Source organism: Metopolophium dirhodum, chromosome 1 (assembly GCF_019925205.1).
Source record: "Metopolophium dirhodum isolate CAU chromosome 1, ASM1992520v1, whole genome shotgun sequence".
Taxonomy (NCBI): domain Eukaryota; kingdom Metazoa; phylum Arthropoda; class Insecta; order Hemiptera; family Aphididae; genus Metopolophium; species Metopolophium dirhodum.
This window is the reverse complement of record NC_083560.1, coordinates 115862419-115890213: the sequence shown is the minus strand read 5'-3', so window position 1 is coordinate 115890213 and position 27795 is coordinate 115862419. Positions and strand designations below refer to the sequence as shown.

Genomic DNA, 27795 nt, shown 5'->3' with positions numbered 1-27795 from the left:
CTGATTTTAAATCGCGCATCTACCGACCTGGATGCGATACACGTTGTTGGCGAGGGCGCAACCGAAGCAGTCTCAAAAAATAGAAAAATTACAATTGAACTTACTAGGGTGGTGTGGAAAATGCCTATTATCAGAGTTAGTGATAAAGAAAAATTAAGGTTGATAAAAGTGGTAGATTCGTGTAAAACACTATCATGTGCGTTCAGAACCTGGGATCTCTGCGAATATCCTATTCTCCCTAGAAATACCTCACATTCGTGGACGGTAAAGTCCAGCAACTTGTTAGAAAAACCGAGGTTTGTGTTATTCGGATTACAAACAGATCGAAAAAAAAATATTGAAATAGACGCTGGACGCTTTGATCACTGTCAACTAAAAAATCTTAAGGTTCACTTAAATTCTGAAGTGTATCCATATGAAGACTTTCGTGCTGATTTTAAAAATAATACAACTAGTATACTGTATAAGGCCTATGCAGACTTTCAAAAATCATATTATGAGAAAGAGTATAGTGAACCTTTATTGTCAAAACATATTTTTCAAAACTATTCACCAATCATCGTTGTTGATTTATCGTGTCAAAACGATAATGTGAAGTCGTCAACCGTAGACCTACGTATTGAATTTGAAACTGATACCGTTATTCCGGAAAAAACTACAGCGTATTGCTTAATATTACATGACCAGATTATAAATTATAGCCCGTTTAGTGGCGAAGTTAGAAAATTGTAAAAATGTATATAATTTTTTTTTTTTCCTCTTATGTAAAATATTGTAACCTTATGCTAAATATATATATATATATATTGTAACCTTATCATTATTAATAAATAAAAAAAACTTGTTTTTAAATATCACGCTTGTTTTTATTTTACACAATAAGAAAAATAATAATACAGAAAAATTAATTATATTGTGGTCCAAATGGCCCATCGTTTTCCGAACGTCCTTCCTGAATGTTTTCGAGGTGGCTCTCTTGTGCTGGATTTCCCTGTAATTTTTTTTTTTTAATTAAAATATGTTATGTCGGATTTAAAAATGATTATTACCTGCGGATATGAACTGAAGTACGATTGTGGTGAAAAAGCTATGGAACACTCGTCATTGTATCCCTGTAAATAAAAAATATTTTATTAACATAACATAATATAAGCTAAAAGGAAAATTGCTAGTACCTCATATTTTTTTATTTTCTCCATCCATTTTTGAACGATCGAATCAGTTGCATATAATTTTAGTTGATTTGTGAAAATGTAGTCGTTCTCGCCAATAACATGTATTGAAAGATAATTATTATCGATGTTCCTCACATGAGTTCTCATATCAGTCTTAGAATTTTCTAACGCTACGTTTGATTTTAAGAATGAAGCGATTAGATCAATTTGGTGTATTACAATCGGTTTAATTATAATAGATTTTCTATTGATAATCTCAAAAATGGTGTATTCTAAATCTTGTAAGGTCAAAAGATCCGTTCGATTTAACAGAACACGACATCCGTCTTGAATTTTTGATTCTAAAACAAGTGTGTTCTCCGAGTGATATGTCATACTAGACATTGAAATTACGTCGTTATCCAAAAATAAATTTCGTTTGTATTTTTCTGGACGATCGAGTATGAATGATAGAATGTTCCCCATAAGTCTGAATATACTTTGTAGAAAATCGATAGGAATATTTACATACCGCGAAGATGTTATAATATGAATCACGGTTTTGAATTCATCGGTAGGATCTAACCCAATGTTTAAAAATTTACGAGCTGTGAAGTCGATGGTTAGATTACTGCAATCGATGAGCTTGGGTGGTGGTGACGGTGGAGTATATTTAAAAGTTTTCTTGTAAATATCTGCCATATTTTCGATTGGACCAGCCATTTTAATTTTAAACACTGAAAAATAATTATGATTTAAACGTTGAATACGAGACGAGCACACGGGCGGAGTAGACACTCGGAGCGATGTAGACACTTGGAATGATGAAGAGCGACTGATTTTATGAAGTGTAACTGTGTTCTTAGACGATTATATTAAATATTAATTGGTGGGGGGACATCGAATAGTCCCTACAGAGTTATCGTGGTAATGCATGCAGCTACAGGTCTGTTAACGCTGATGATGTTTACAAAGGAATGTGCCTTTATGTGTGTGTGTGTGTTTTAATATTAATGTATGCTATGCAGGAAGCTACATGTTCGTTAAAGTTGTTTACGTTTACAAACGGTAAACATTTTTGTAATAATTCTCGAATGCCATGCGTGCGAAAACATTTAAAGATTATGCTAACGTCAATGTGATAACTGATAACATAGATATGATAACGCGGTGGCGGGCTCGCGGCGGCCCTTTGTAAGGTGTAGCGTTGGTGGTGTTGGTGGTGGTGGTGGTGGGGGGGGGGAAATTATAGAATGTTTATTGTTAGAAATATCAGTGGAATATTATATGTAAACTATATTATAATATATGTATGTATGTGTGTTTGTACGTAAGTGCGTATGTAGGTATTTATAGATGTGATAACTGAAAACATAGGTATGATAACGCGGTGGCGGGCTCGCGCGCGTTCGCGGCGGCCCTTTGTAAGGTATAGTGGCTGTGGTGGTGGTGGGGGAAATTATACATCTCGTACGTATGTGAACGATTGTCGTAAACACCAGTTAAATGAGATAGAATATAACTTGTAATCATAAGCGAGTAAGTTGCGCAGTGGTGTGGTTGTCGTATGGGAAGCGACCTGTTCGAGTTCGAATCCCGGTTCGGCAAAAAAATTTTTAAATTATTTTCCGCGGCTAATTGATAGGGAAGAGTGGCGGGGGGAATATCGTACAAGTGCGTGATTGGTGGTGGGGGTATATGAAGAGCGGGGTAGCGGGGGAATGTCGTGTACGTATGTGATATGGGTTGAGCAGAGGTGTATAGATGTATATGGGTTGAGCAACGGGTTTCGCGGGTTGAGCAATCAGGTATAGGGCTGAGCCAGCAGGCTGGGGTTCCAGAACTCTCTTTTTTATCCTACTAACCAATATAATATACTAAAAAATGTCTTAATCACTTACACGTTAGACTCTTAGATAGCTTAATATTATATCTCCTACCAATTAATGGACCCATCCACACCCATCTTGCCTCCGTATGAGCCGACATTCATTCAGTCTGTTCTCAGTCTTACACAATTGTAATTCTCCTCTACGTTTCTACCAGTCTCATAAATTGTTCGGTGCTTATAATTTTTTCAAGTCTTATATTATTTTATAGTGTTTATTATTTTTCCGAGTCTTTTAAAATTTAAAGTGTTTTTTACTTTTTAAAATCATTTTTAAAACATGGTTGGTTCAATCACCGACAACGCTACATTATACAACGAGAAGAAGGCTTTCGCGTACGTTCCTCCATCACCACCGGCTAACCTCATCGAGTCTACCTGCTACACGTTGGACTTCACGGCGAGAAAATTTTTACTTGTCGGTATCGATCCGACAGAACAACTTCAAACAGTTGTTCTCTTATTAACATCATCACGTTATGTGAAAATAAGTACAGATTTTCTAAGACGGATATTCTCACTTATGGGTAACGTACTATCATTTATATTAGACACGCCGCAAAAGTATAAGCGAACCACATTTCTCGAAACCGATGCTTATAAAATATCGAGTATGGTGTATAACGGTTCAAACGTTCTGGTAATTGAATCCAAGACTGAAGACGGGTGTAGAGTGTTATTAAGTCGTTCAGGTTTAATAAAACTCCAGGGATTAGAATGGTGTATTACTGCTAGTATTAATGAAAAAGAAGAAAAAATAAAACCAGTAATTATTAAGCAAATTAGTGATTATTGCGAGTATTTGATGGAAAAATGCTTGCAATCGGATTCACTGCACAACAATTTGAGGGAAATGGAAATTTTCATTATATAAATTAATATTATATAACGCGTATATAACGTGAATATTTTAAAAATTACTTTAGCTATAGCTTTCTGTTTACTTGATGTATCGTTGTCTGGAGAATAGTTTGGTGATATCGCTGAATACTCGTACTGTAACTAAAATTAAAAATAAAACTTGTTTAAATATGTTTGTACATAATATTATATTTATGAATTACCTTAACTAAATCATTATCCTCCAACGGATTAATTTCATCACAAGCATTGCATTCTTGAGACAATCTGGACATTTCATCCATTACTGTTGAATAGCTGGGTGATAAAGATGACAGCAATTTGAAATTCTTATCATATACCTAAAATAAAAATAAGTGTAATTTAATATTTTATATACGTAATAATATTATATTTTTAAATTACCACTTCTGAGTTTTGTACGTTCCGATGAGCCATACAAAGTTCGGCCAATTGTGTAGTCGCAAACATTTTAATTTGACCGAGGTTAGGTGTCTTCTTACTCTGTCTGACTTCAACGTTCCGAATGAAAATTTCCATTTCCCTCAAATTGTTGGGCGGTGAATCCGATTGCAAGCATTTTTCCATCAAATACTCGCAATAATCACTAATTTGCTTAATAATTACTGGTTTTATTTTTTCTTCTTTTTCATTAATACTAGCAGTAATACACCATTCTAATCCCTGGAGTTTTATTAAACCTGAACGACTTAATAAAACTCTACACCCGTCTTCAGTCTTGGATTCAATTACCAGAACGTTTGAACCGTTATACACCATATTCGATATTTTATAAGCATCGGTTTCGAGAAATGTGGTTCGCTTATACTTTTGCGGCGTGTCTAATATAAATGATAGTACGTTACCCATAAGTGAGAATATCCGTCTTAGAAAATCTGTACTTATTTTCACATAACGTGATGATGTTAATAAGAGAACAACTGTTTGAAGTTGTTCTGTCGGATCGATACCGACAAGTAAAAATTTTCTCGCCGTGAAGTCCAACGTGTAGCAGGTAGACTCGATGAGGTTAGCCGGTGGTGATGGAGGAACGTACGCGAAAGCCTTCTTCTCGTTGTATAATGTAGCGTTGTCGGTGATTGAACCAACCATGTTTTAAAAATGATTTTAAAAAGTAAAAAACACTTTAAATTTTAAAAGACTCGGAAAAATAATAAACACTATAAAATAATATAAGACTTGAAAAAATTATAAGCACCGAACAATTTATGAGACTGGTAGAAACGTAGAGGAGAATTACAATTGTGTAAGACTGAGAACAGACTGAATGAATGTCGGCTCATACGGAGGCAAGATGGGTGTGGATGGGTCCATTAATTGGTAGGAGATATAATATTAAGCTATCTAAGAGTCTAACGTGTAAGTGATTAAGACATTTTTTAGTATATTATATTGGTTATTAATGTGTTATTCAATAATACTATATTTACTTAATTATTATTGTTTGTAAGCGATTAAGGTATTTTTTAGTATATATTGGTTATTAATGTGTTATTCCAATAATAGGTATTTTAATTTGTAGGAGATATAATATTAAGCTATCTATGAGTCTAACGTGTAAATGATTAAGACATTGTTTAGTATATTATATCAGTTATTATTGTGTTATTCAATAATAGATATTTTAATTTGTTGTTGTTGTTAAGTATAATATCTAAGAGTCTACAATATGTCTGCGATTATTATGTTATTCACTAATAGGTATTTGTTAGGTATGATAGCATTTCGTGGGAAGGTACAGATTTCATTATGTATATCAGTTATTATTGTGTTATTCACTAATAGATATTTTAATTTGTTGTTGTTGTTAAATATAATATAAAAGAGTCTACAGGATAAATGTGTAATTGATAACTGATAAAATATATGTAGCTCACATAACGGATCGTAAGGTAGTGGGGAGGTGGGTGTAAATATACAAAATATGTATCGGTCACGTGATACGGGTTCAGGTGGAGGGGTAAATATACGTCACACACGTAGCGGATCAGGCGGCGGCGGTGGGATGCAGGATGCGGGATGTGGGGTGGGGTAACGTCGCGTACGTACGCGAGTGATGAGAAGGGCCAGCGGACGAGCAAGGCTCAAGGCTCAAGGGCTCAGTATTTAGAACATACTAATACTGAAGAAATATATCAAATTGAGAATTTACAAATTATTAATTGTTAAAAATGTATAAAATATTCAACTTATATAGCTAAGGATTAAAAATTATACAAATTAATATTTAAACGAATTTACGAATTTTGACATTCAATATAAAACTATTTACCTATACCTACCTAGTACCTAGTTTTTAAAAGCACCGGAAAAAAAAGCATAAAAATTAAGAAAAAACGAGAATTTTTACGCAAAATTGGTTTTTCACAAAATAAATTTTGGTTTTTGGTGTGTGACATCCACTTACCCACCTTTTTTTTACAAACAAACATACAAAAATTGTATGAAAAAAAATTAAAAATTACGACGAGAATAACGGTCACCCATCCAACAACATGGCATAAAACCGCTGGCTGAGCCGGAGGAATCTTGATAGAATCCCACGACCGCCAGAAGTTGTCCTTTCGGTGAATAAATTGAAAATAAATATATTATTTAACTTGAAATGTTATCCTTATAGTAGTAATATAATTTCGTAATTTTAATCAATTTTGTAATTTTATTCATGATATATAATATTCCCGTTTTACTCCGTTTTTTTGTTATTTAACCCGATTATATTAAAAATTACTGGTCATTTTTACATTTAATCTCTAACTAGATCTTTGAACTTCAAATATATTATGTTTATAAAAAAAATATATAATATTTCTTGTAGATTTTTAGATTTCAGTAATAAACTAATTACTAACTCCTATTATGTACCTATAATAAATTATACTTCATAATTATATGAGTTGGTTATGAGGAGCTTTGTACCTATATTTAATTTAAAATTTAAAATTCCCAATAGTTCTCAAAAGCGCCGGGAAGAACAACATACAAATTAAGGAAAAACGGGAATTTTTACGCAAAATCTGTTTTCCAAAAAATCGATTTTGGTTTTTGGTGTAACTCTAAGACAAATGAACGTATCTGAAATTTTCACTGGTCGTTTATATTTGCTTTTTCTATACACGATAAAATTTTAAAAATATTTATATTTGTTTTGAACTGTTTAGGAACATTTTCTGTTTCCAATTTTATTAGCCATTTTTTCTATGAATGTCTATAAAACTTTATTTGTTGGATAAAAAAGCTTGAAAATTTAATACAAGGCTCCTACTATATTGTTACAATGACATTTGAAAAATATTAAAAATCCTTAGTTACAGTTTTTATTTATAAGCATTTAAAGTTCAAATCTTGACAAAATACTGAAAAATCACGAAAATTAGCAAATTATTTCAAGTTCAGAATAAAAAAAAATTTTTTTTTAAATCTAAGATCAAAAAAAAATCTCTACAAACAAATCAAATTAAATTTTTGAGTGTTTGAAGTTCATATTTTTAGTGATTTTCTTATTTTGTTGTAAATCAAAAACGAATAACCTTAGACATTTGAAATGTATATCATATGTTTATTTATCAATTCCTATACTTGATAAAATTTAAAAAATATTTTGACTTGATTTGGGCTGTTCACGGACAATTTGAAATTTCAATTTTTTTAGTTTTATTTTCCATAAAATTGTATTTGTTGGGCCAAAAAAGTATCAACAATTTACAAGGCTCCTAATATATTGTTACAATAGTAGTTTAAAAATATTAAAAATGCATATAGGCACAATTTTTTTTATAAGCATTTAAAGTTTCAATTTCGAAGAAATATGTCAAATTGAGAATTTACAAATTATTAATTGTTAAAAATGTATAAAATGTTCAACTTATATAGCTAAGGATTACAAATTTAAAACAAAGTTCCATGAAAGTAATTAATTTCGATACCAAAAAATCTAAAAAATACATCTTCACAGTTCATTTTCATAGTTATTTTAAGTTCAAATTTGGACGAAATTACATATTAAAGAACCAAGAATAACTCTTTTAGTTATTTTGTTGTATTTTTATAATATTAATTCAACTGACCGGTTACCGTACTGATAATAAGTAATAACAATATAAATATAAAATAAAATATCCACACTGACAAACCGTCACCGCTGAGAATCGTTTTTCGTATACAATGATATTACATCATTGAATTCAAATTTAATACCATCCATTATACAGTGACCCACTTGAAACCTACTGTACAGCGGAGCTACATCCACTTACCCGCTTATCTAGTACGTTATGATACATAAAAGTAAAAACGATAATAACCATAAGTATATGAGTTGCGATTTTTTGAGTAGTGAGTATTTAATATAGGTACTAATGAGTCATTAGTGATAAATAATAAGTACCTATAATGACACATTTATTTGTAAAATGATAATGATGATATTTTTTTTTTTTTACATTTTTAAAATAATGTACGATTACGATTACGAAAATTGTTAACGTAAATTGGATTTTGGAATACCCATGAACAAAAAATAGTATACAAACAAATGTACAATTTATATCAAATATTAGTGTGAGACTAATGTGAGTGGTTATATTAGCCAATAGGTATGTTAGTTATATACTCAATACTCATATAATATATTACCGTTACACATACTATATTTAATTTATTCTGTGGTATGACAGTGATAGATAGTAAGTATACAACAGAATACATTTAATCAGAATGGACACTCGAATGTCAGGAAAGCCTAGAATTAGATGTAAACAAAAACCAGCCATCATTCCTTTTTAGAGCTTAATTCGTTTTGATACTTATCAAATTAAAATAATAAATTGTTGTGTATTTTAGTGGATAATGTTGTACCTATATATAAAAGTAAAAGAAAAATATATGAAATAAAAAACGGTTGCCCATCCAAATCATTATTCTTTGTTTAAATATCTAATTTCCTCAAAATTTGAAAATGTAATGTCTATTAAACAAAATCGTAATTATGATATACCTAATTTTTAACTTTTTGGGTCTCAGTAATAACAACGTATGAGTTATGAGGAACCTTAAATTAAATTTTAAAGCCTTATAGCTAAAAAAATCAAATATTTCATACATTTTTAAACACAAAATAATTTGCAAAATTGCAAAAATTGAATTTTTGGTTTTTGGCTTAACTCTTAAAAAAGTGACTGTAGATACATTTCATTTTCACTGAATGTTTGTAATGGCAATTTCTATACAGCATAACATATTTTGACTCATGTTGAGTCAGTATGCTTATAAACATTTTCGATTATTATAAGTTTTTTTTAAAAATTAATGTTGTTAAAAAATTTTTTGCTAGGTGAAAAAACTTGATAAAATGTCCCTCATAAGTTCTTTTAAGTGGAAATTAAAAGAAAAGTTGAGCATAAATCCACAATACTTTTTTTATCAGCGTCGAAGTTCAAATGTTGACAACATTCGTAATAATCGTGAACATTTGCAAATTATTTTGAGTTAGAAATGCATAAAATAATTTCTTTTTATATCTAAAATGTTAAAACTGAATACCAGATTCCTCATAAGTTTGTCTACATTAATCAAAAAAAAAAGTACTGGAAAGATTCACTAGATTTCTCATGTAGCGGTTTTCTTAACTTGTTGTAATTCAAAAACGAATAATTGTAGATACATGAAATTACACCATATGTTTATTTTATCATTTTCTATCATTTACAAATATTTTTCTATAATTAAATGTCAATACAATTAATAATTGTTGGGTGAAAAAGTTGTAACTTAAATACAAAACTCATACATTGTTACAATATCAGTTCAAAAATATTAAAAATATATAGGCAAGATTTTTTTATAAGCATTCAAAGTTCAAATTTCGACAAAATGTATCGTATTGTAAATTTACAAATAATTTTGCAGTTAAAAATGTATAATATGTTAAATTTTTATAGTTAAAGATTAAATTTGAAATAAGGTTCCACGTTAGTAGTTCATACTGTAACCAAAAAATCTAAAAAATGTATTAACATAGTTTTTTTTATAGTTTTTTGAAGTTCAAGTTTGGACGAAATTAGATATTTAAATGAAGAAGAACGATTTTAGTTTTGTGCTATAATTTAAAAATATTATTCATAGGTGCTTGAAACTTCTGAAGTATATTGGTATATACAAATAATAATAATTCAATTTACTGTCTACTGCATTAATAATAATAGTTTAAATATAATATAAAATATTCTTGGCTGACAAACCAATCTCCGCTCAGAATCGTTTTTGGCATACAATAATGTTTTATTATTGATTTCAAATTCAACACCATCCATTATTATAATTGATATTAATTATACTAATTCATTATGACTCACTTGTCACCTACTGTACTGTTCTAAATTGATTTTTATAGAAAAAAAAACTAAAATAATCAAATATGTCGACGTGATTATAATGATTATATTATATAGCTAAACAATATTTCAAATATTTCAAAAATTGGATCATGTATTATAGATAATGGTAAACCTATACTATATTATTATTCATTGTTATACATTTCATATATCTACGGTTATTCGTTTAACGTTTTTGAGTTACACCAAAAACAAAATTGATAAAAAACTGATTTTACATAAAGATTCCCGTTTATCCATTTGATACCGACCGTTTTTAAGGAGTTAAATATAGGCAATTTTATATGTACAATACTTGTGTGAGACACTGTAGGTCGTGTAATGGGTGCGTAGAAAGTCATAATTAAGGCGCGTTCAGACGTAGTGGTTATTTCTGTGTGGCATTTGTTTTTCGATTATTACCTTCAGCATAATATGCATGCACCTGTCAATAACGTACTGCACGAATATTAATTTCACGTGTTTTTATTTTTTAAGTATTTAAATCTTTTGCTAATCATATTAACTTATTTATCCGATAAAATTTCTGAAAACATATTTGAATTTCTCATGTAATTGACTTGATAACGACATTCTTGCATTTTTCAAATTAATTTTTCTATTTTTCTATTTAAAAATCTAAAAAAGGGGTAGAGTTCTTCAGTTAAAAATGGAATGTTTTCAAATAAACATCATGACAAATCAAATATGTTTTCAGAAATGTTATCCAATTACTAGGATAGAAAATAAGGTACAACGAGCATAAGATATTATGGATATATTATGGTAAAAAATACCGTCGAGAACGAATCCCCTTAATTTTTTTTTCTTCATTGTTTTGATTTTTTGAAGAATACTGGACATTTTTAATTTTGATCTTCCAAAAGTACTGACTAGATCTAATGTTCTATCAGAAACAACCATCAAAGTTGAAGATCGAAACATTTTTTCTACTATATATCGTGTTACAAATAAAACCATACATCATTGTAAAATCATTTCATAAATCGTTCCGCTCAAAATCTAAAATTAATATAAGGAACCTTGTATTACATTTTCAAGATTTTTACTCACAAACAAAAATGTTATCATACATACATTGAATAAAAAGACTGATAAAAGTAAAACAATTAAAATGTCTAATATATTGATATGTATAATATATTATATTATATGCTAATATGTACTTGGTGAATATTTAATTCGATCATGAATTAAAACGAAAAAAACAAAATTTTTGTGTCAAAAACTATTAGTGTAATTATGTATGTGTTTTTGTTAGTTTTTCCTATTATTAAAAAAATATCTGTGATTTTTTTACTGCCCCCCCCCCTCCCTCCTCTGGTAAAGTAGATACCAACAATTTTATTGAGGTCTTTTATAAAATTAAAGAGGGCTAGAAACATTTAGGACCTTAGGGGGCTTAGCCAGCCCTAGTAACGGAATAAATTGTAAAAGTAAATTTTGATACAGCTGATATATAGTAGTTATATAGGTATATCATACTGTCTAAAATATTATAGTATAATATACCTATTGAAATTATTTATTCATTTTCGTTGTATTGTCCTATAGTATTTCATAATTCTGTTCATTATATTCATCGTGATGCTCGTTGGAGGGATATTATGTTACGTGTTCAGGCAAAGGGTGCAGACGACTATGCAACAAGAGATGCTCAGGACCATAAGGTTTTACGGCGATGACCGCGCCATAACCAGAGCGTGGGACGACCTCCAAGAAGGAGTAAGTCGAGATCGGATAAACATCGGCTACGTTTCCGTTTTTGTGTACGACATATTTTATATCCTTTTTCTCGTTTCAGCTACACTGTTGTGGAGTCACGGGCTACGATGACTGGAGGCAGCACAGGATCGGCGGAGTCATTCCCAGCAGCTGTTGTCAAGAGATCAACGGAAAGGTGAGTGTTACGTGTATTATAGTGTATCATGTAAATGTGTTCAAAATGAACCATTATATTAAAATAAAACAATGCATCCCTTGGCCCTCTCTCATCATAATTATACACATATATTATAACTGGTGACATAATCATGACCACTTGTTAATAGAAACAACCGTGCAATCTGAGTTTCCAAGCGAGCCTACAGATATACAATACCGGCTGTCTGAACGTGACCACTGCTTTCATGAAGGACCACGCGACTACTGTCGGAACTGTTGGTATAGCCGTGTCACTGTTTCTAGTACGTATATAATATTTTAATATTTAAACACATAGTGCATAAATAATATACATACAGAGTCGTTTTAGTTATGCAATATGTATAATTACATATTTCAACAAGTCACATATTATAAGCGAACGTGGGGCAAAGTGGACACATTTATGTTTTATAGGTTATAGGTACCTAAACTCAAGAAATAGGTACATGATAAATACTTTAAACTGATGAATTTATCACCGATTTATGACAAATGTATAATCGTATATTTAGAAATAATGTTATTGTTGTAATGATACTTCTACTATTCCTTTATAAGAAGCAAATGTAATTTACCGTTACATATTTATTTTGTTTCAGCTTTTCGGATTGGCATTTTCGTGTGCTTTGTTCATGATGATCGTTTAGAGTGGTAGATGAAATGTACAGATAAGCAAAGAGTTCAACGCCGTGGATAACAATTTTTAAATAGCCATTTAAGTAGGGAAACAAAGGTCATATAAATTATTTTCAACGCATTTGCCATTATCAACCGAATTGTCGTAGTCGATTATCTAGCGACAGTATAATAATATATACATAATATAGGTATTTATAATATCATCGACGTAGGTCTGAGACAAAATAATAAAAATTCAGCAATTTAATTTGCATAAAAATATATAGGCACATAATATTAAATACTATTTAGTTAATTAATTTACGTTAAAAACGAAAGAAAAATAATAGGTAGATGATACAAGTGGTTGATGTATATTTATAATATACTAAACCTAAACATGTCATAGGCGTACACAAAAAAGATCCTTTTTCCGGGTAGGTACGCACCCGTTGGACGTGATTTTAAGCGTTTAAATTCTGGTAGAAAAATATATACTTACAAATATTTTGTAAAACGTTTAATTTAAAAATTAACTTACTTTACTTTACTTAATAAAAATTAAAACCTTAAACCACACTCTATAAGCGGAATATAATATTATGAATTATGATTATATAAAATATATAAAAACCAAGGCTGGGTATTAATGAGTTAAAAAGTTAATTTTAAGTTAACTTTTTAACTTAACTAGTTACTTTTGGCTTTTCATTAACTTAACTGTTAACTTACTAAATTTCTTTCTTAATTAACGTGATATTAACGAGTTAATTTTTCATTTTAAGAAGTAAGTTAAGTTAATTTATTTTGTTTTTAATTTTATAATATTTCACTATTTCAGTCTATTTCGTTTTCATGACAAAAAATATGTATCGTAAATTGTTTAAAGTTAAAAATGTGTGTCATTCGAATCTAACTTATATGGAAATACTGTATGAAGTATTAACACTATGTCCTATAATTTAGTTTTGGTTTGGAAAAAAATTAAATACGCTAGCGTTGTATAAACAAATTAACTTTTTTTTAACTTAATAAAAATTTAACAAAAAGTGTGTATTAACTTTTAACTTAACTGAGTTAGCATATATAGTTAAATTAACTTTTAACTTTTTGTTATTGGTGCATATTAACTTAACTTAACTGAGTTAAAAAAAATCATTAACTTGCCCAGCCTTGATAAAAACCAATTACTTTTCTAGTTTCACGTAAGACACATGAACACGTTATCAGTCACACCTTCACTGAGAATATCAGAACCACACAGTAGGAACATGCGTCTTGACATTTTTTATATGATTTCAATAATCAGTAAGGTGATCGCCGTATTCCACTTGTCTTAATTAAGTATTTTAATCTTTATAGTTCGGATATAGTATGGACTTCGACATCCCAAGTTCTAACTCTATTAATGTCCATTAAATTTTGTTTGTACTCGAAGACAAAAATGCATTATGGTTTTTATTTATCTTTACTATAGATACACTCAGCTGTACATCCCTTGCGCACGCCTAAACGCATGTAATATATTATTATGTATACTTACTTCCCTAATAGTATGGCGTATACATATAATAAAGATTTAAAAATTAATATTATTCAACATAAATCAATCGCAATTTCGCTCGGCGTTCATATTATAATATAACTATAATACCTTACCTACCCATTTGTATACAAATCGGCTAGGTATCAATAGTTTTTTCTACACAGGCCAAAATGGTACTTACTTGCCATTTGGGCAATTAAGTATACATTATAAACACAAATGCAATGGTAATCCACGTTTAACTAGCTACTCTTATGCTGTAGTAGATTTTTGTGGTTTTTGAAGAGAAGAAATGTAATTAAACATAAACTGAAAACGTTTTTGCGCCATTTCCAGTTGCCACATCTTGTCCATTTACATTAGATACATATCAATTATAATTTATAATCACGTAATATTATTATGTTATAGGTTTATTATCACTTTGGTAATACCTCTGGCAGCATCATTGTTCTTTTACATATGCATCATAATAATATTCTATTTTAATACCTAATACATAATTTGCATTCGTGACTTATCTAGTTTAGTTTTTCGGATATATTTTTATTAATTGTGTTTACGAGTAAGATATCGTACCTGTTGTTTTTATATGGGTATTTATCTAAGTAATAATTAATATACCTTTTAAAAATTATAATTTTATTTGCCGATGTAGTAAGAGGTATAGCCGTAAGCTATGCATGTATTAATTATTTGTATATATATTCCCATTTTATGACGTTTTATTCGATTAATATTTTTGTGCAACTTAAATATTTTTACATCATCGCGGAGAAAAACTATGTATTTCATCCGTAGGTAAATGCCTAATTAACACACAATAGATTGTAATTGTCAAATATCAGTACACTATATTTTACCATGTCTATAATATGTATACCTACCTAAAATAATGTTGTTATTCATTCTTGTAATTTGTAAATTATTTATTAGTTATAACTTATAACGTACATTTAAAATAAATGATATATATTATATTATATATATATAAAACATACAAAAACATTGCGTGTCTTGATTTTTATTTATATTGACAACAGTGTTGTACTGTTGTATGATAATATGACTCACAGCAAAACCAAATCATTAGGTAGCCTGACTACCATATATGTATAATGTATAGGTATAGCCATATTATTATTACATTTATGTCTACTTATTGTTTTTAGATGCGTGTAACTTTTTTTATAAAATGAAAGCAACGATACAATAGGTAAAACACCTATATCGACCCCTCCTCGTGGTGTGTATCTACATATATTATAATTAATTCTGTAATTATTGTGAGGGACAACTATACTGTTATACTGTTAACTATATTGTTGTCGATGATATGATTATAATTATAATGTAGGGTTTATATTATTATTGTATTTATGATTGTTATTTACAGTGAAATTAGAAATTGGAAATTAATTAGAATTTAGAACAAATCCACCAAGTCTCTAAATCTCTAAATCATCTCAATATACAAAAATAATGTATAGTACAAATTTCTAGAAAAAAAAATAATAAATAGTTTTTTACAGCTTAGTGTATTATAAGAGTGGTTGAATTAAACTCTAAAATTACTGTATTCAACACTTTTTTTGGTTTTGCATGCCGTATTTGTGAATTCTTAATGATTGTAAATCAGACAAATGTGAAGTCCAAAACTAATAATTTAAAGTTCTTTTGTGAAGTTAGTAAACTTTGGCAGACTCGTGGCCCACTGTACGTATTGCCAATTGACAATAACTTTATATACGTATATATACATATACAATAACTGGATCAATGCATTAGTGATTTGTATGCAAATTATATGCATGTATAAGGATTTATAAATGTATAGTATTAATACATATTAAAGTGGGTTTTTCAATGCTTTGGAAAAGTTTGAAGCTCACTGAGATTTTTTTGAATAAATGTGTACCTTAAAAGTACACAATATTGTTAGCTTTATTTTTGCAGGTATACAATTTTTAAAATACCTATTAGGTTTAATATAAGCGTATAGCCTCTGCAACAAATATTTAATTAGCTTTCAAAAATGCCAGAACTCCAGCTCTTCCACTAACATCAAGGCTTAGTTATGTCTATGAAGGGAGTGAGAATCCCCATCATGGTACGATACAGAAAATTTCTTTGGCAGGTTAATGAGATGCACTGAAGCTAGCCTAATTTTAGTTCTTATTATACAATAGTTATGTTAATTAATTGGAAAGACAGTAGCACTAATTCCAAATATTACGCAGATATTGCAGTGAAGTTTTGAAATATGAGTTGCTTTCATTCATTCAAAAATGTTAATTCAACCAATGTCAACATTATTTTTTTCTTCATATTATAAATAAATATATCTACAAAATAACTATTTTCAGGTTAGGTAAAAAAAAAATTTAAGACCATGATGGTAAAAGAAAGGATCATTATACAACATTAAAAATCCTATACCACAATATCCATATATTTTGAATTAGTGCTGTAGACTTTCCAATTAATTAACATACAGTAGGTATAATAAAATGCTTATTTTTATGAAACAGTATAGGTATTACATACCTTAAAATCTGGGCATTTACTTAACATAAAAGTTTGAGTTTATTACTAAAACATGAGTAATTTATTGTAGCCTCTGGGTTAACTTAAAATCAATGTGTTTTTTATATAGTCAATTAATAAATAAAGTTTTTAGTTTTCATTAGGTATATAATAAATATTTAGGTAGATAATGATTTAGAAACTATTATTTATGTGATTAATAAACATATCAATATTTTGTGTTGAAATACAAATAATACATAAAGAAACGTTGTTTTAAATTTTCAATTAATAGTTATAAAAATTCAGTCTTATAAATTTTTAACTACAAAAACATTTTTAAATTTTCAATTTGATTAAAGTTGTCAAAAATTGAACTTTAAATGCATAAAAAAAATTGTACTTATGTTTTTTTAAAATTTTTTATCTGCTATACCAGGAGCCTTGTATTTAATTTTCACGCTTTTGTATCCAACAAATAAAATTTTATTGATATTTATAGAAAAAAAAAACTAAAAAAATTGAAAATTAAAAATTTTCATAAACAGCTCACAATTTTGAAAATTGTATAGTGTATAGAAAATTCTAATATAAATATTCAATGAAAATTTTATGTATCTACGGTTTTAGAGTTAAACCAAAAACCAAAATCTATTTTGCATAAAAATTCCCCTTTCTTTTAATTTTTTATTTGGTTTTTCTCTGGGTTTTTGAAAACCTTTCGGAATTTTGACCTCCCGAATGCACTAACAAGGTACTGTTGAAAAAAATCAGAGCAGTTTTATTGCCCCAAACAGCAAGATTAACAAAATAAGTAAAAAATAAAAATCACAAAAATTTGCAAATTATTTTGAATAGGAAATTCATAAAATTTATTTTTTTAAATCAATGACTTGAACATTTAATACAAGATTTCTCATAAGTTTGTCTATTGTTATCAAAAGAAAATTTTTACCCGAGACTTAAATTAAATTTTTTTACAGATATTTTAAATTAAAATTTGGACGAAATTACACAAACCAAGAATTACAATTTTAGTTATTTTGTTGTAATATTATTTGTGAATATATGAAACTTTTTGAGTATATTATTATATTTTATACACAATGAAATTTTCAAATGTAATTTTTTTGGCAAAAATGAATTTAACCTAATGAAGTAGATACTAAAATTAATTACTTTAACCACAGTAATATCATACAATATACCTAATTAGTAATATTATAAGCTGACAGACTGTCTTCGCTTTAAAATTTGCGTTGATGTTTAGACTATAGGAGTTAAAAACCCTATTATCCACTTTACATCATCTCGATCATTTGTCATTTTTTTTAAAAATAATTTTATTGTAAAATATAAAAAAGATTCACTCGTTCCACATGGTAATCAGCTTAATTCATTAAATTTTGACAATGATAGCCAATTTGATGTTACATTTCATATAATCGCCATGATTAGACAAATATTGGAAATACCTAAAAAAAATTAAATAGTAATAATAATTCATGATTTCTAAAATAAGTTATTTAATAAAAAAAAAATATTAATAGGTTTGTAATAATCCAAGTTCACGCACAGCTTGAAGTACATTGTTCAAGTTAGATTGTCCTTCCTGCAGTATTTGAGTTGCTAGTTTTCATAGTGTCAACGCAATATAGTAAATTATAACAGTATTCTGAAAAGCGACCCTCTGAGCCTGATAATAATTATAATGACGTTAAATATACCTTAATTATATACAACATGTATAAAACATAAACATATACTTACTTTCAAAAATACAGTATTAGCATCTTTGAATTGTCCAACTCTTACTCTTATAATATGCACTTCCAAGATATTGTAGAACATCAACATTGTCTTATATATAATATATATAATATATTTATATAATATTCATACTAAAAATAAAAACATTTAATAAAATCATGATAATCTACATTCATAATATAAATATAAATAAAATATTATTTACTAAATATTTGTATTTATATACATATTAGACTATCTGGAATAATTTACCATTTGAATACCACTAATATATTGTTTTTGTTCAATGTACCCATGTGCAATATTCAACCAGACATCAGAAAAGGTTGTAGTAACTTTTGTGGCTCGAGTAAATTTAATACATTTTTAGCCTACTTTATAAGATTTGGGTGAGCCGAAACACGGCCTTAATAAACAAAAAAAAATAAGAAATAAGAAATAAGAATATTAAATTTATATTTTTTCTACAAAGTACAAATTTTATAAATTAAACAAGAGGCATCCAAATAAGTATGAGAAGAATTTATAAATAATAAATAAGAATACTAAGTTTATATTTTCTCTATAAAGTATAAATTCTATAAATTGAACAAGAGGCTTCCAAATAAGTATGAGAAGAATTTAATTAACAAACTACAAAATCCAAGAGAATAATATTACAGACAAATTATAGAAATAATAGATTTTAATCATCTGAAGATTTTAACAAAGAATGGCTCTTTAGGAAGCTTATACTCATAAAAAAATATACTTAAATTATATACGTGGGAGTCCACATACATATAAACTCAAATGAATCATAAAATTATCTAATATAGCCGAGGGCAATAAAAATAGTTTCGACTTATGTACCTCGAGTATCGAGTTATATACCTAAAACACAATAAGTTTAAACAGTTCAAGGGGCAACAAAAAAATTTGAGTTATCGAGACTGAGCTGTTCATAAATGTATAGATAATAACAATATCCCACAGAATAGTAATCAAAATTTTGAAATATAGTTTTTAAAGTTTGTTATAAGAAAAAAATTATCATCAATAACCATTATGTCAAGAAAATAAATTTGACTATGAAAATCCATCGCCTCATCTGATCATCAAATCAAGTACCTAATTTACATATTATTGTGACATAGGATATATATTTAAAAATTGTATATAATACTAATCCCCATGTATATATATATATATAAAATAATAATAAAATGTTCAATTTAACTATTATAGGTTTTAATGCTTTAAAATGCTGATAATGAAGATTATCTACTAAAATTGTTATTATGTACATGAAGCTGTTATGTATATTTATAAAACTATCTTAACATTGTTGTGCATTTATTAAACACCATTACAGTTTGTAATCAACCCTTTAACAACTTACTTATCAGTATGTAGTGCATTAGTTATAAAAAATGCTAACCATAGCTAAAAAGAATGACCACAAGTGGGTTTCCTATAACCTATAGCTAAAATCTCAACTATCCAAATATACAAATGGTGAAAAATATAAGATTGATAATATTTGTATGCATTAAATTGACTGACCTTAATTGTACCCTGCATAATTCAAGACTAATAATAAAGTTGACAATTGTTAATAGCTTTGTAAATATTCTATAATAAAAAAAAGAAATATCGGAAAGGTGAAGTACCACTAAGATATAAGAATCATTCACTAAGAAGAAATTTCTAGTAATTAAAGACCTCAGTAAGCCCCAGATTTGTGTACCCTTAATTTTCTAAAATAATGTATTTATAAATTTGACTATATTTTAATAACATTCTTACTGAAATTAAATTATAAAAAAGAAAAAACTGATATTCTCCTAGTTAGTAAAATAGTACCTTTTTGAAATGTTGTAAAGTAATTTTTTGAAGGCAAGTAAAATAAATAGAAATTTAATTCAATTTTATTACTGATCAACTCCATTAGCATCCCAAATATTTTTTGGATCATGCTTCAATGCTTTTGTATCAATATAGCCAAACCTTGATGTTTTTTAATTAGGTCTTTCTTTCTATTTGGTTGTTGTAAAGTTTGCAACCAAATATGTATGCAAGTTTCCAAGTAATGACCAGGCATTGGGATGGACATTATCAATACGTAGTATTTCTGTAAAACAATTAGAAGCTTCACAAATATGGTTTCGATTTTGAGCCATATATCCCAAATGCAAATAACCTGTAACATACAATTCAACATTATGGCAGTTTCTATAGTAAAATAAAATCTAATATTCAGTTTGTAATCGATGTAATTAGGATGCTAGTTTAAGATTTATTTATTTATTTATTAGAGCGCAAGACATAAATAATATTAACATATACAATATGTTTACAAGTTTAGTACAATGTCGCTTAGATAATGTAAATAGTTGAAGTAAAAAATCGAAATAGTTTAAATGGTTATTTCAGTAGTTAAGAATGCAATTTATAGAACTATTTAGGACAACATTTGGCGTACAGGTTTAAATGTGGAATGTATTTTATGTTCATCAGTGGGACACAAAAATTTATCTTCTTTAGCAGTTTGGGACACATTATTTTACCGTTTAGTAAATTGTAAAGAAATATAACATCATTATAATCACATTGAGATAAGAGCGGTGAAAGACCACAATTCATTTCAACAAAAGAAATTGGTTGACCATTCATGTGGCATTTGTTGGCAATAAAACGTAGGAATTGTCTTGGACTTTTTCAATTTTATCGACTAAGTCTACTCGGAACGATAAACGTGCTTTTTCTATATTTCCCAGTTTCAAGAAACAATGTCCCAGACCCAATCAACAGGATAATTGGGGTTAAAACTCAATAATTTTTTTATAATACTCTTACCTAGATGATAGGTTCAATACAAAGTTGAACTGAATTTCAGCCTGGTCAATTTTATCACCTTCTAATAAATAAAAATAAATGATTCTGTAAAATGTAAAAATCTATAAATTTCACATGTTATTTTTAAAATATTTAGGGACTAGTAACAAACATATCCTTACCACATACTACATAATTATTCTGTCGGCTGTTGTATATAGTTCAGTTGGCTTAGCAAAGAGTTTGCAAGGTATATCTTTATTCTTATGCCATTGGCTGTCTGTACACAATATGCTGCTAACATATCTAGAGCTCTTATTTGGTATTTATCACTGTCTTTATACAATAAACTTGAATTACTGTGTGATAACTCCAATAACTTAACAAAAGCAACTAGAATGTCTATTTTGTAATATTCCAACTAAAAAAGTTTAAAAATATGAATAAAAAATTATTTTATACTCATGTTAACAATTTTTATAGAACATCATACTGCTAAATTGACCCATATAATATGTAAATTTGAATGTTCAGATTTTGAAATTTCACGGAGCTCATAAAATTCTGGCAGCTGATTTGTTTGTATTTCAGTGACCTAAAAAAAAAGGTAAATTAGTGATTATTAATTTTAAATCACAGTAGGTACACCTTCACAGATTCAATATTATGTTATTCTATTTACACTGTGTAAATGGAAGTTTAAATTGGTAGTTAAAATATATGTAGTGAAAGTGTCATCAACCCAGTTATAGTTAGGTACATAAAATATTAAAGGTCAAATCTTCAAGCTTATGGTTTTTAATTACTTGGTTATTTATAAGTACACCGTTGTTCTGTTTATTGTTAAGTAACATTTTCAATTTATAGTGAAAACATTAATGATTAGTAGGTACCCAATGTATTAAAAAATATATTAATAGTTATTAAATGATGAAATATCAAATTATTATCGTTGTTTTAATTTTAAGTAATTGATAACTAAAAAACCGTGTTCAGAAAATTGTATTTAATTCAAATTATTTAGCTAATAAAATTTAACTGTGAATAATCTATGACCCTGTTGAATTAAAATTTGAATCGTTTATCGAGGAGTCGCGTCTCGGACACATGTAAAATACCCTAATGACGAAGACAATGCTCGTTGCTCAATAAGTATAGGTACCTCATTCGTGTACCATATTGGTACCTGTTTCAATCGGGTTAACCATGTTTGTTACAACAAAGGTCAACAAACAGAACGCAAACTACACAACGACCGCAGGCGAAAATTTGGATTTAGCAAACTAGGGATAGTGTAAAACGCAAGTCTCGCGAATACTAGAATGACCAGAATTCCGAAAAAAAACACGAACACACTCGCAACTTACGAAAACGGCTCCCGCCCTCGGACAGTCTCGGCCATTGCTCGCATCGCCGTCTAATTGTCTAAATGTTGCTCGGTGTACGCCATGATTTAAAGACATGACTATATAAATATTATTTTAATTTAATCAGTCATATTCTAGGTTACACAATGCAGCACAATTTTAAATGACAAAATATAGTTTCTCACGACCCGGACGCCCGGCGTTTATCCTAGATTACCGACAGATAGTACTATCTTAAATCGTGATTACGGCCTGCGGGAAGCGGAAATTTATCAATGTAGTTAACCAATGTATATTTTCACAATAGATAATAATATATTTTTTTTAATTTCACTATACTTACCCAATATCTTTAATCGGGCCTAATATATAATTAATATGTACACTTAGAGCGGTAGCTTTTTTTGGGGATAAACTGTGAGCATCAACCTGGAGAACCATACAATTTTTATACGTACCTATCTATACGTAACCTGTATAGCTGTGTACAGTAGCGACACCAGATTTTTTGTCTTGAGTGGGCCGAGCTGGGGCTACCGATTTAAAGGGAGGGCCAGTGGCGTAACCACCACCACACAGTGAGTAGACCGGATTGTATCAAAACCCTGTACAGACACGTCGCACACAAAAACTAATCTTATAAATTTTAAAATATTATGATGTAATTCTAAGCAAATATACTTCGAAATCATACAGGGTGGGCCAGCCGGGGGCCGAGAAAATTTTATGGTACCTCGTGGCCTACCCCTGGCTGTATATAATCTTAAGAAGATGTCAGAGCACTATTTTTTTTTTCTCTTTCTGGCCCACGCGCCACATAGAAAAAACGCATTAACGCAAAATCATTTTTTCAATGTTCTTAAGTAATCTTAGAGTAAAATCACCCATTACAAAAAAGATTTCTGAGGGAATGACATATCGATTTTATATTTTATTGTTATTTGACTTTGTATTCGACTTTCAAAAGAAACAAAAAATGTTGAAATTGTAAACTATGTTTAAATTGTTTTGAGCAGTTGGCTATCAGTACTCCGTAATCGCGCGTGTTTTTTAATTTAAATTCAATGCATTCCAATAATAAAAATACTTCACCTCAAGACCTCAACCTTCCTGACACTTCAAAGAAAAGAACTTGCAGTGCCGCTCTTACACCTCGTCACAATAGCAAAAATATTTAACAATGTAAATATACCATGGAGCTCGACAGTAAAATACCTCGGCTTGACATTGGATAAACGGCTAACATGGCAGCCCCATATCTCATCCAAACTTCAACAGGCATATCAGCGCCTTTCTATGTTATACCCTATTCTCAATAAAAAATCTCCATTACAGAAAAAATGCTCTCTTCTGATATTTAAGCAAATTCTACGTCCACTTCTCACATATTTGTGTCCGGTCTGGGGGAAATGCGCGACCACTCACATCAATAAAATTCAAATTTTTCAAAATAAAGTGCTACGTATTATTGCCAACGCACCTTGGTTTATAAGGAACGTAAACCTACACAAAGACCTTCGGATCCAGGAAATCACAGACCACATTAAAACCTCATCAAAAAACTTCCATACCGCACTGCTCAACTCTCCTGGCTCACTTCATTATCAGCTCCATGTACATCCACCTCAACGCAGACCAAAACGTGGACGTCCACACGACCTTCTGGTTTAAACAGCTCCACATTATACAGCAGCTGTTGCTACTCGTAGCGTCAATATTAAGCTATACAACTTGCCATTTATTATATCTGTTATACCTTTATATTGTTATTATTATTATTATTGATATTATTATTATTATTATTATCATTATTATTATAATTACTTAAATTATCATATTCAAATTGTTAAAAATGTACCTTTATAATTAATATCAATAGATGTAGATAGCCATGGCTAGGAACATCTTATATTATAATAATAAAAAAAAAAAAAAATTGATTGAGACAATATTTAGACAAATCGATATGTCATTCCTTCAAAAATATTATTCTCTATCTTTTTTGTAATAGGCGAGTTTACTCTAAGATTACTTGAAAACATAGAAAAAATTATTCTGCGTAAATACGTTTTGTCTATGTTGCGCGTGGGCCAGAGAGAGAAAACAAATAGTGCGCTGACATCCTCTTAAATAGTGACCACCAGCCTTAGATCATGTCATTGTGTGTATAAAATATAAAAATATGCATAGACGTTTCAACTGATTCAAATACCTATCTAAATTCGTTATTCTTTGTTTAACTATCAAATTCTTCAACATAAAAAATTACAGTTTTTCTTTGTATTAAATTTACAAGCATTTTTACAAGCCATAATAATTTTTATCAACACTAAAAAAATGAAAATAATAGAAAATTTGTCAAAATGTTGTCAAAATTATTTAAATTAATATATACCTAAGTAAACAAATTATTGCTATTGTATTTTAATATACTAGTTCTTATATTATTTAAAATAATATTACCTACTAGTTGTTATTTAAGAGCAAATACCAACATAGGAATTGATGTGAATAGATTAAAATTAATCTAAATATTTTTAATATTTCATTATGACAAGTAAAAATAAAATTACGTAGAACGACAATCGGTAAAATACTAGAAATTCTCTGGACCAAAGAGGTGTAAAAAATTCCGGTGCGGGATAATGAACCATGTAAATGATATGGTCCAAACATCCAGGTTCATTATTTTTCACATCGGTTTAGTCTAGCAAAAAAATGAGTTTAAAATGTTGTCCTTTTTTTTATATGATTTTCAAGTCGTTAAAAATAATATTTCTGAAATTACACTTTGTGAAAAATGTATGAAGCATCCTGTAAGATTTTTTCTGAAGAATAAACAACGAACAAAAACTGTATCAAAAATAAAAATATAAACGACAAGAAAACGGTCACCAATCAAATACGTGTCATATAACCGCTGGCTGAGTCGGAGGAATCTTGATAGAATCCCACGATCGCCAGACGTTGTCCTTTCGGTGATTTTGACGATAAAAAATATGTTATTTAACTTACAATTTTATCATTATAGTAGCAAAATAATTTATTGCTCTTCAACATTCTTTTTTCAAAGCATACCAAATTTTATTAATAATTATCAAAAAAAAAAACTAAAAATATTGGAACATTGAAAATGCATACCCACTTTTTTTTTACAAACAAAAATTGTATAAAAAAAAATTAAAAATTACGACGACAATAACGGTCACCCATCCAACTACGTGGCATAAAACCGCTGGCTGAGTCGGAGGAATCTTGACAGAATCCCACGACCGCCAGAAGTTGTCCTTTCGGTGAATGAATAGAAAAATACATATGTTATTTAACTTAAAATGTTATCATTATAGTAGCAATATAATTCTGTAATTTTAATCAATTTCGTAATTTTATTCATGATAATATATAATACTCCCGTTTTACTTCGTTTTTTTGTTATTTTACCCGATTATATTAAAAGTTACTGGTCATTTTTACATTTAATCTCTAACTAGATCTTTGAACTTCAAATATATTATGTTTATAAAAAAAATATATAATATTTCTTGTAGATTTTTAGATTTCAGTAATAAACTAATTGCTAACTCCTATTATGTACCGATAATTAATTATACTTCATAATTATATGAGTTGGTTATAAGGAGCTTTGTACATATATTTTATTTTCAAGTCTTCCGTCTTACTAGTCATAGCCTATATATAGGTAATGATTTTATTTAGATTGTTTGGTTTCTATTAGATTACAAACTAATTCAAAAATTTAATTTGTGATTTTGATTAATACAAATTTGAACTGCAAAAGCTTATAAGAAATCTTGTAGGTATCTATGTAAATATTTAAATACAAAAGGGGGAAGGAGGTAAACGTCTTGCCGTACAGTATATCTAGTCGTATAGTTGATGTTGAGTGTATCTTTTCTTTGATTAGGTAAGTATATAAATAATCACAAACGAAAAACAATTCTGAACTAAGGCGCATAGAGCCAAAACGGCTTACCCCGCATAATAGGGTTTTTTGAGGACTAGCAATACAAGTTTCTTCTATTTTTCATTTAAATTTTTTGATCACTGAATTATCATAAAACATAGGTAATTAGAAAGTTACTTTTGAAGAACACATTTGTGTATTTTGAATTATATATAAGGCATTTACGAGCTTTAAGTTTTCAAAGTTGTAATGTGGGAAGAATTGTTTGTCAGAATTTTAGGAAATTAATAACTTGCAAAAATGTTTGATGGTTGGTCCATCTCAAGAAAATGTTATAATTCTCTTTGAATTACATTTTAATGGATAGAACACAGTTATATTATACAGTGTTAATTAATACAAATTAATTAAATTTGCATGAGAATTTCAAATTTATCAAATTTTACAAAACAAATAATTTGGTCATGTTATTGAGAATTAATAAAAAATAACTTTTAAAGAGGATTCTATGCTTATAGTTATTAGTTATGCTTATTATTATACTATTAAGAGGATGTCACACCCGCATGTGTTGTCTCAGTCTTACAAATGTACAACATAGCAAAACGACAACTTTTATCTTTCTGTGTTTGTAGTAGTGGCTCCAAAATTTCTAAACATATAGGGTGGAAAATTATCTATGCAACAGCGTGCCCATATTTTAGATAACATAAATATATTGAAAGTTATTTGCTTCTAAACATTTAATTTTTTTGTTGTTTTCATTTGCTTATAAAAAATGATTGGATAGTGCTATAAAAAAAAGCACGCTGTTGCACAGATAAAGTTCTTCTTTACGTGATGTGAAAATTTAGTAGTTCTACAACACATTAGGATGCGAGAAAAGTTGTCCTGCGCAAAGCAGTTTTTGGTATGTTGTACATTTGTAAGACGGAGACAACACAGTGTGCTTTTTTTTAATAGCACTATTCAATCATTTTT

The 27795-nt window shown here is 28.8% G+C and overlaps 3 protein-coding genes and 1 long non-coding RNA gene across 10 annotated transcripts in view; 1 reads left to right on the top strand and 3 right to left on the bottom strand.

The window, feature by feature from the left end:
• Positions 1-15417, top strand: part of LOC132934486 (CD151 antigen) — a 77725-nt gene extending 62308 nt beyond the window's left edge. For both annotated transcript variants that reach the window (XM_061000786.1, XM_061000787.1), the window contains exons 4-7: positions 11874-12044; positions 12124-12219; positions 12371-12505; positions 12845-15417. In XM_061000786.1, coding sequence (XP_060856769.1) covers positions 11874-12044; positions 12124-12219; positions 12371-12505; positions 12845-12892 — 450 coding nt within the window. In that variant the 3' untranslated portion in view covers positions 12893-15417. The remainder of the gene's footprint in view (positions 1-11873; positions 12045-12123; positions 12220-12370; positions 12506-12844) is intronic.
• Positions 857-2334, bottom strand: LOC132934485 (uncharacterized). The gene is made up of 3 exons (XM_061000785.1): positions 1176-2334; positions 1050-1112; positions 857-991 (listed from the first exon to the last, which is right to left on the bottom strand). Exons 1-3 carry the CDS (start codon positions 1875-1877, stop codon positions 905-907), a joined length of 852 nt encoding a protein of 283 aa, XP_060856768.1. The 5' UTR covers positions 1878-2334; the 3' UTR covers positions 857-904.
• On the bottom strand, positions 4178-5285 carry LOC132934488 (uncharacterized). The gene has a single exon (XM_061000788.1). The coding sequence runs from the start codon at positions 5014-5016 to the stop codon at positions 4300-4302; it is 717 nt and encodes a 238-aa protein (XP_060856771.1). The 5' UTR covers positions 5017-5285; the 3' UTR covers positions 4178-4299.
• A 1870-nt stretch (positions 15418-17287) lies between the features above and the next one.
• LOC132933672 (uncharacterized) lies at positions 17288-26897 on the bottom strand. 6 transcript variants are annotated; one of them, XR_009662920.1, is made up of 8 exons: positions 22890-23134; positions 22016-22117; positions 21705-21943; positions 21544-21627; positions 20623-20887; positions 18706-18836; positions 18512-18631; positions 17299-18410 (listed from the first exon to the last, which is right to left on the bottom strand). It is a non-coding gene; the product is annotated as an uncharacterized LOC132933672 (long non-coding RNA). The 6 variants fall into 6 exon arrangements; XR_009662919.1 differs by having other exon boundaries at positions 17300-18410; positions 20551-20887; XR_009662922.1 differs by lacking the exon at positions 22890-23134 and adding an exon at positions 23348-26897 and having other exon boundaries at positions 17288-18410; positions 18706-20887.
• Between the last annotated feature and the right edge of the window lie 898 nt (positions 26898-27795).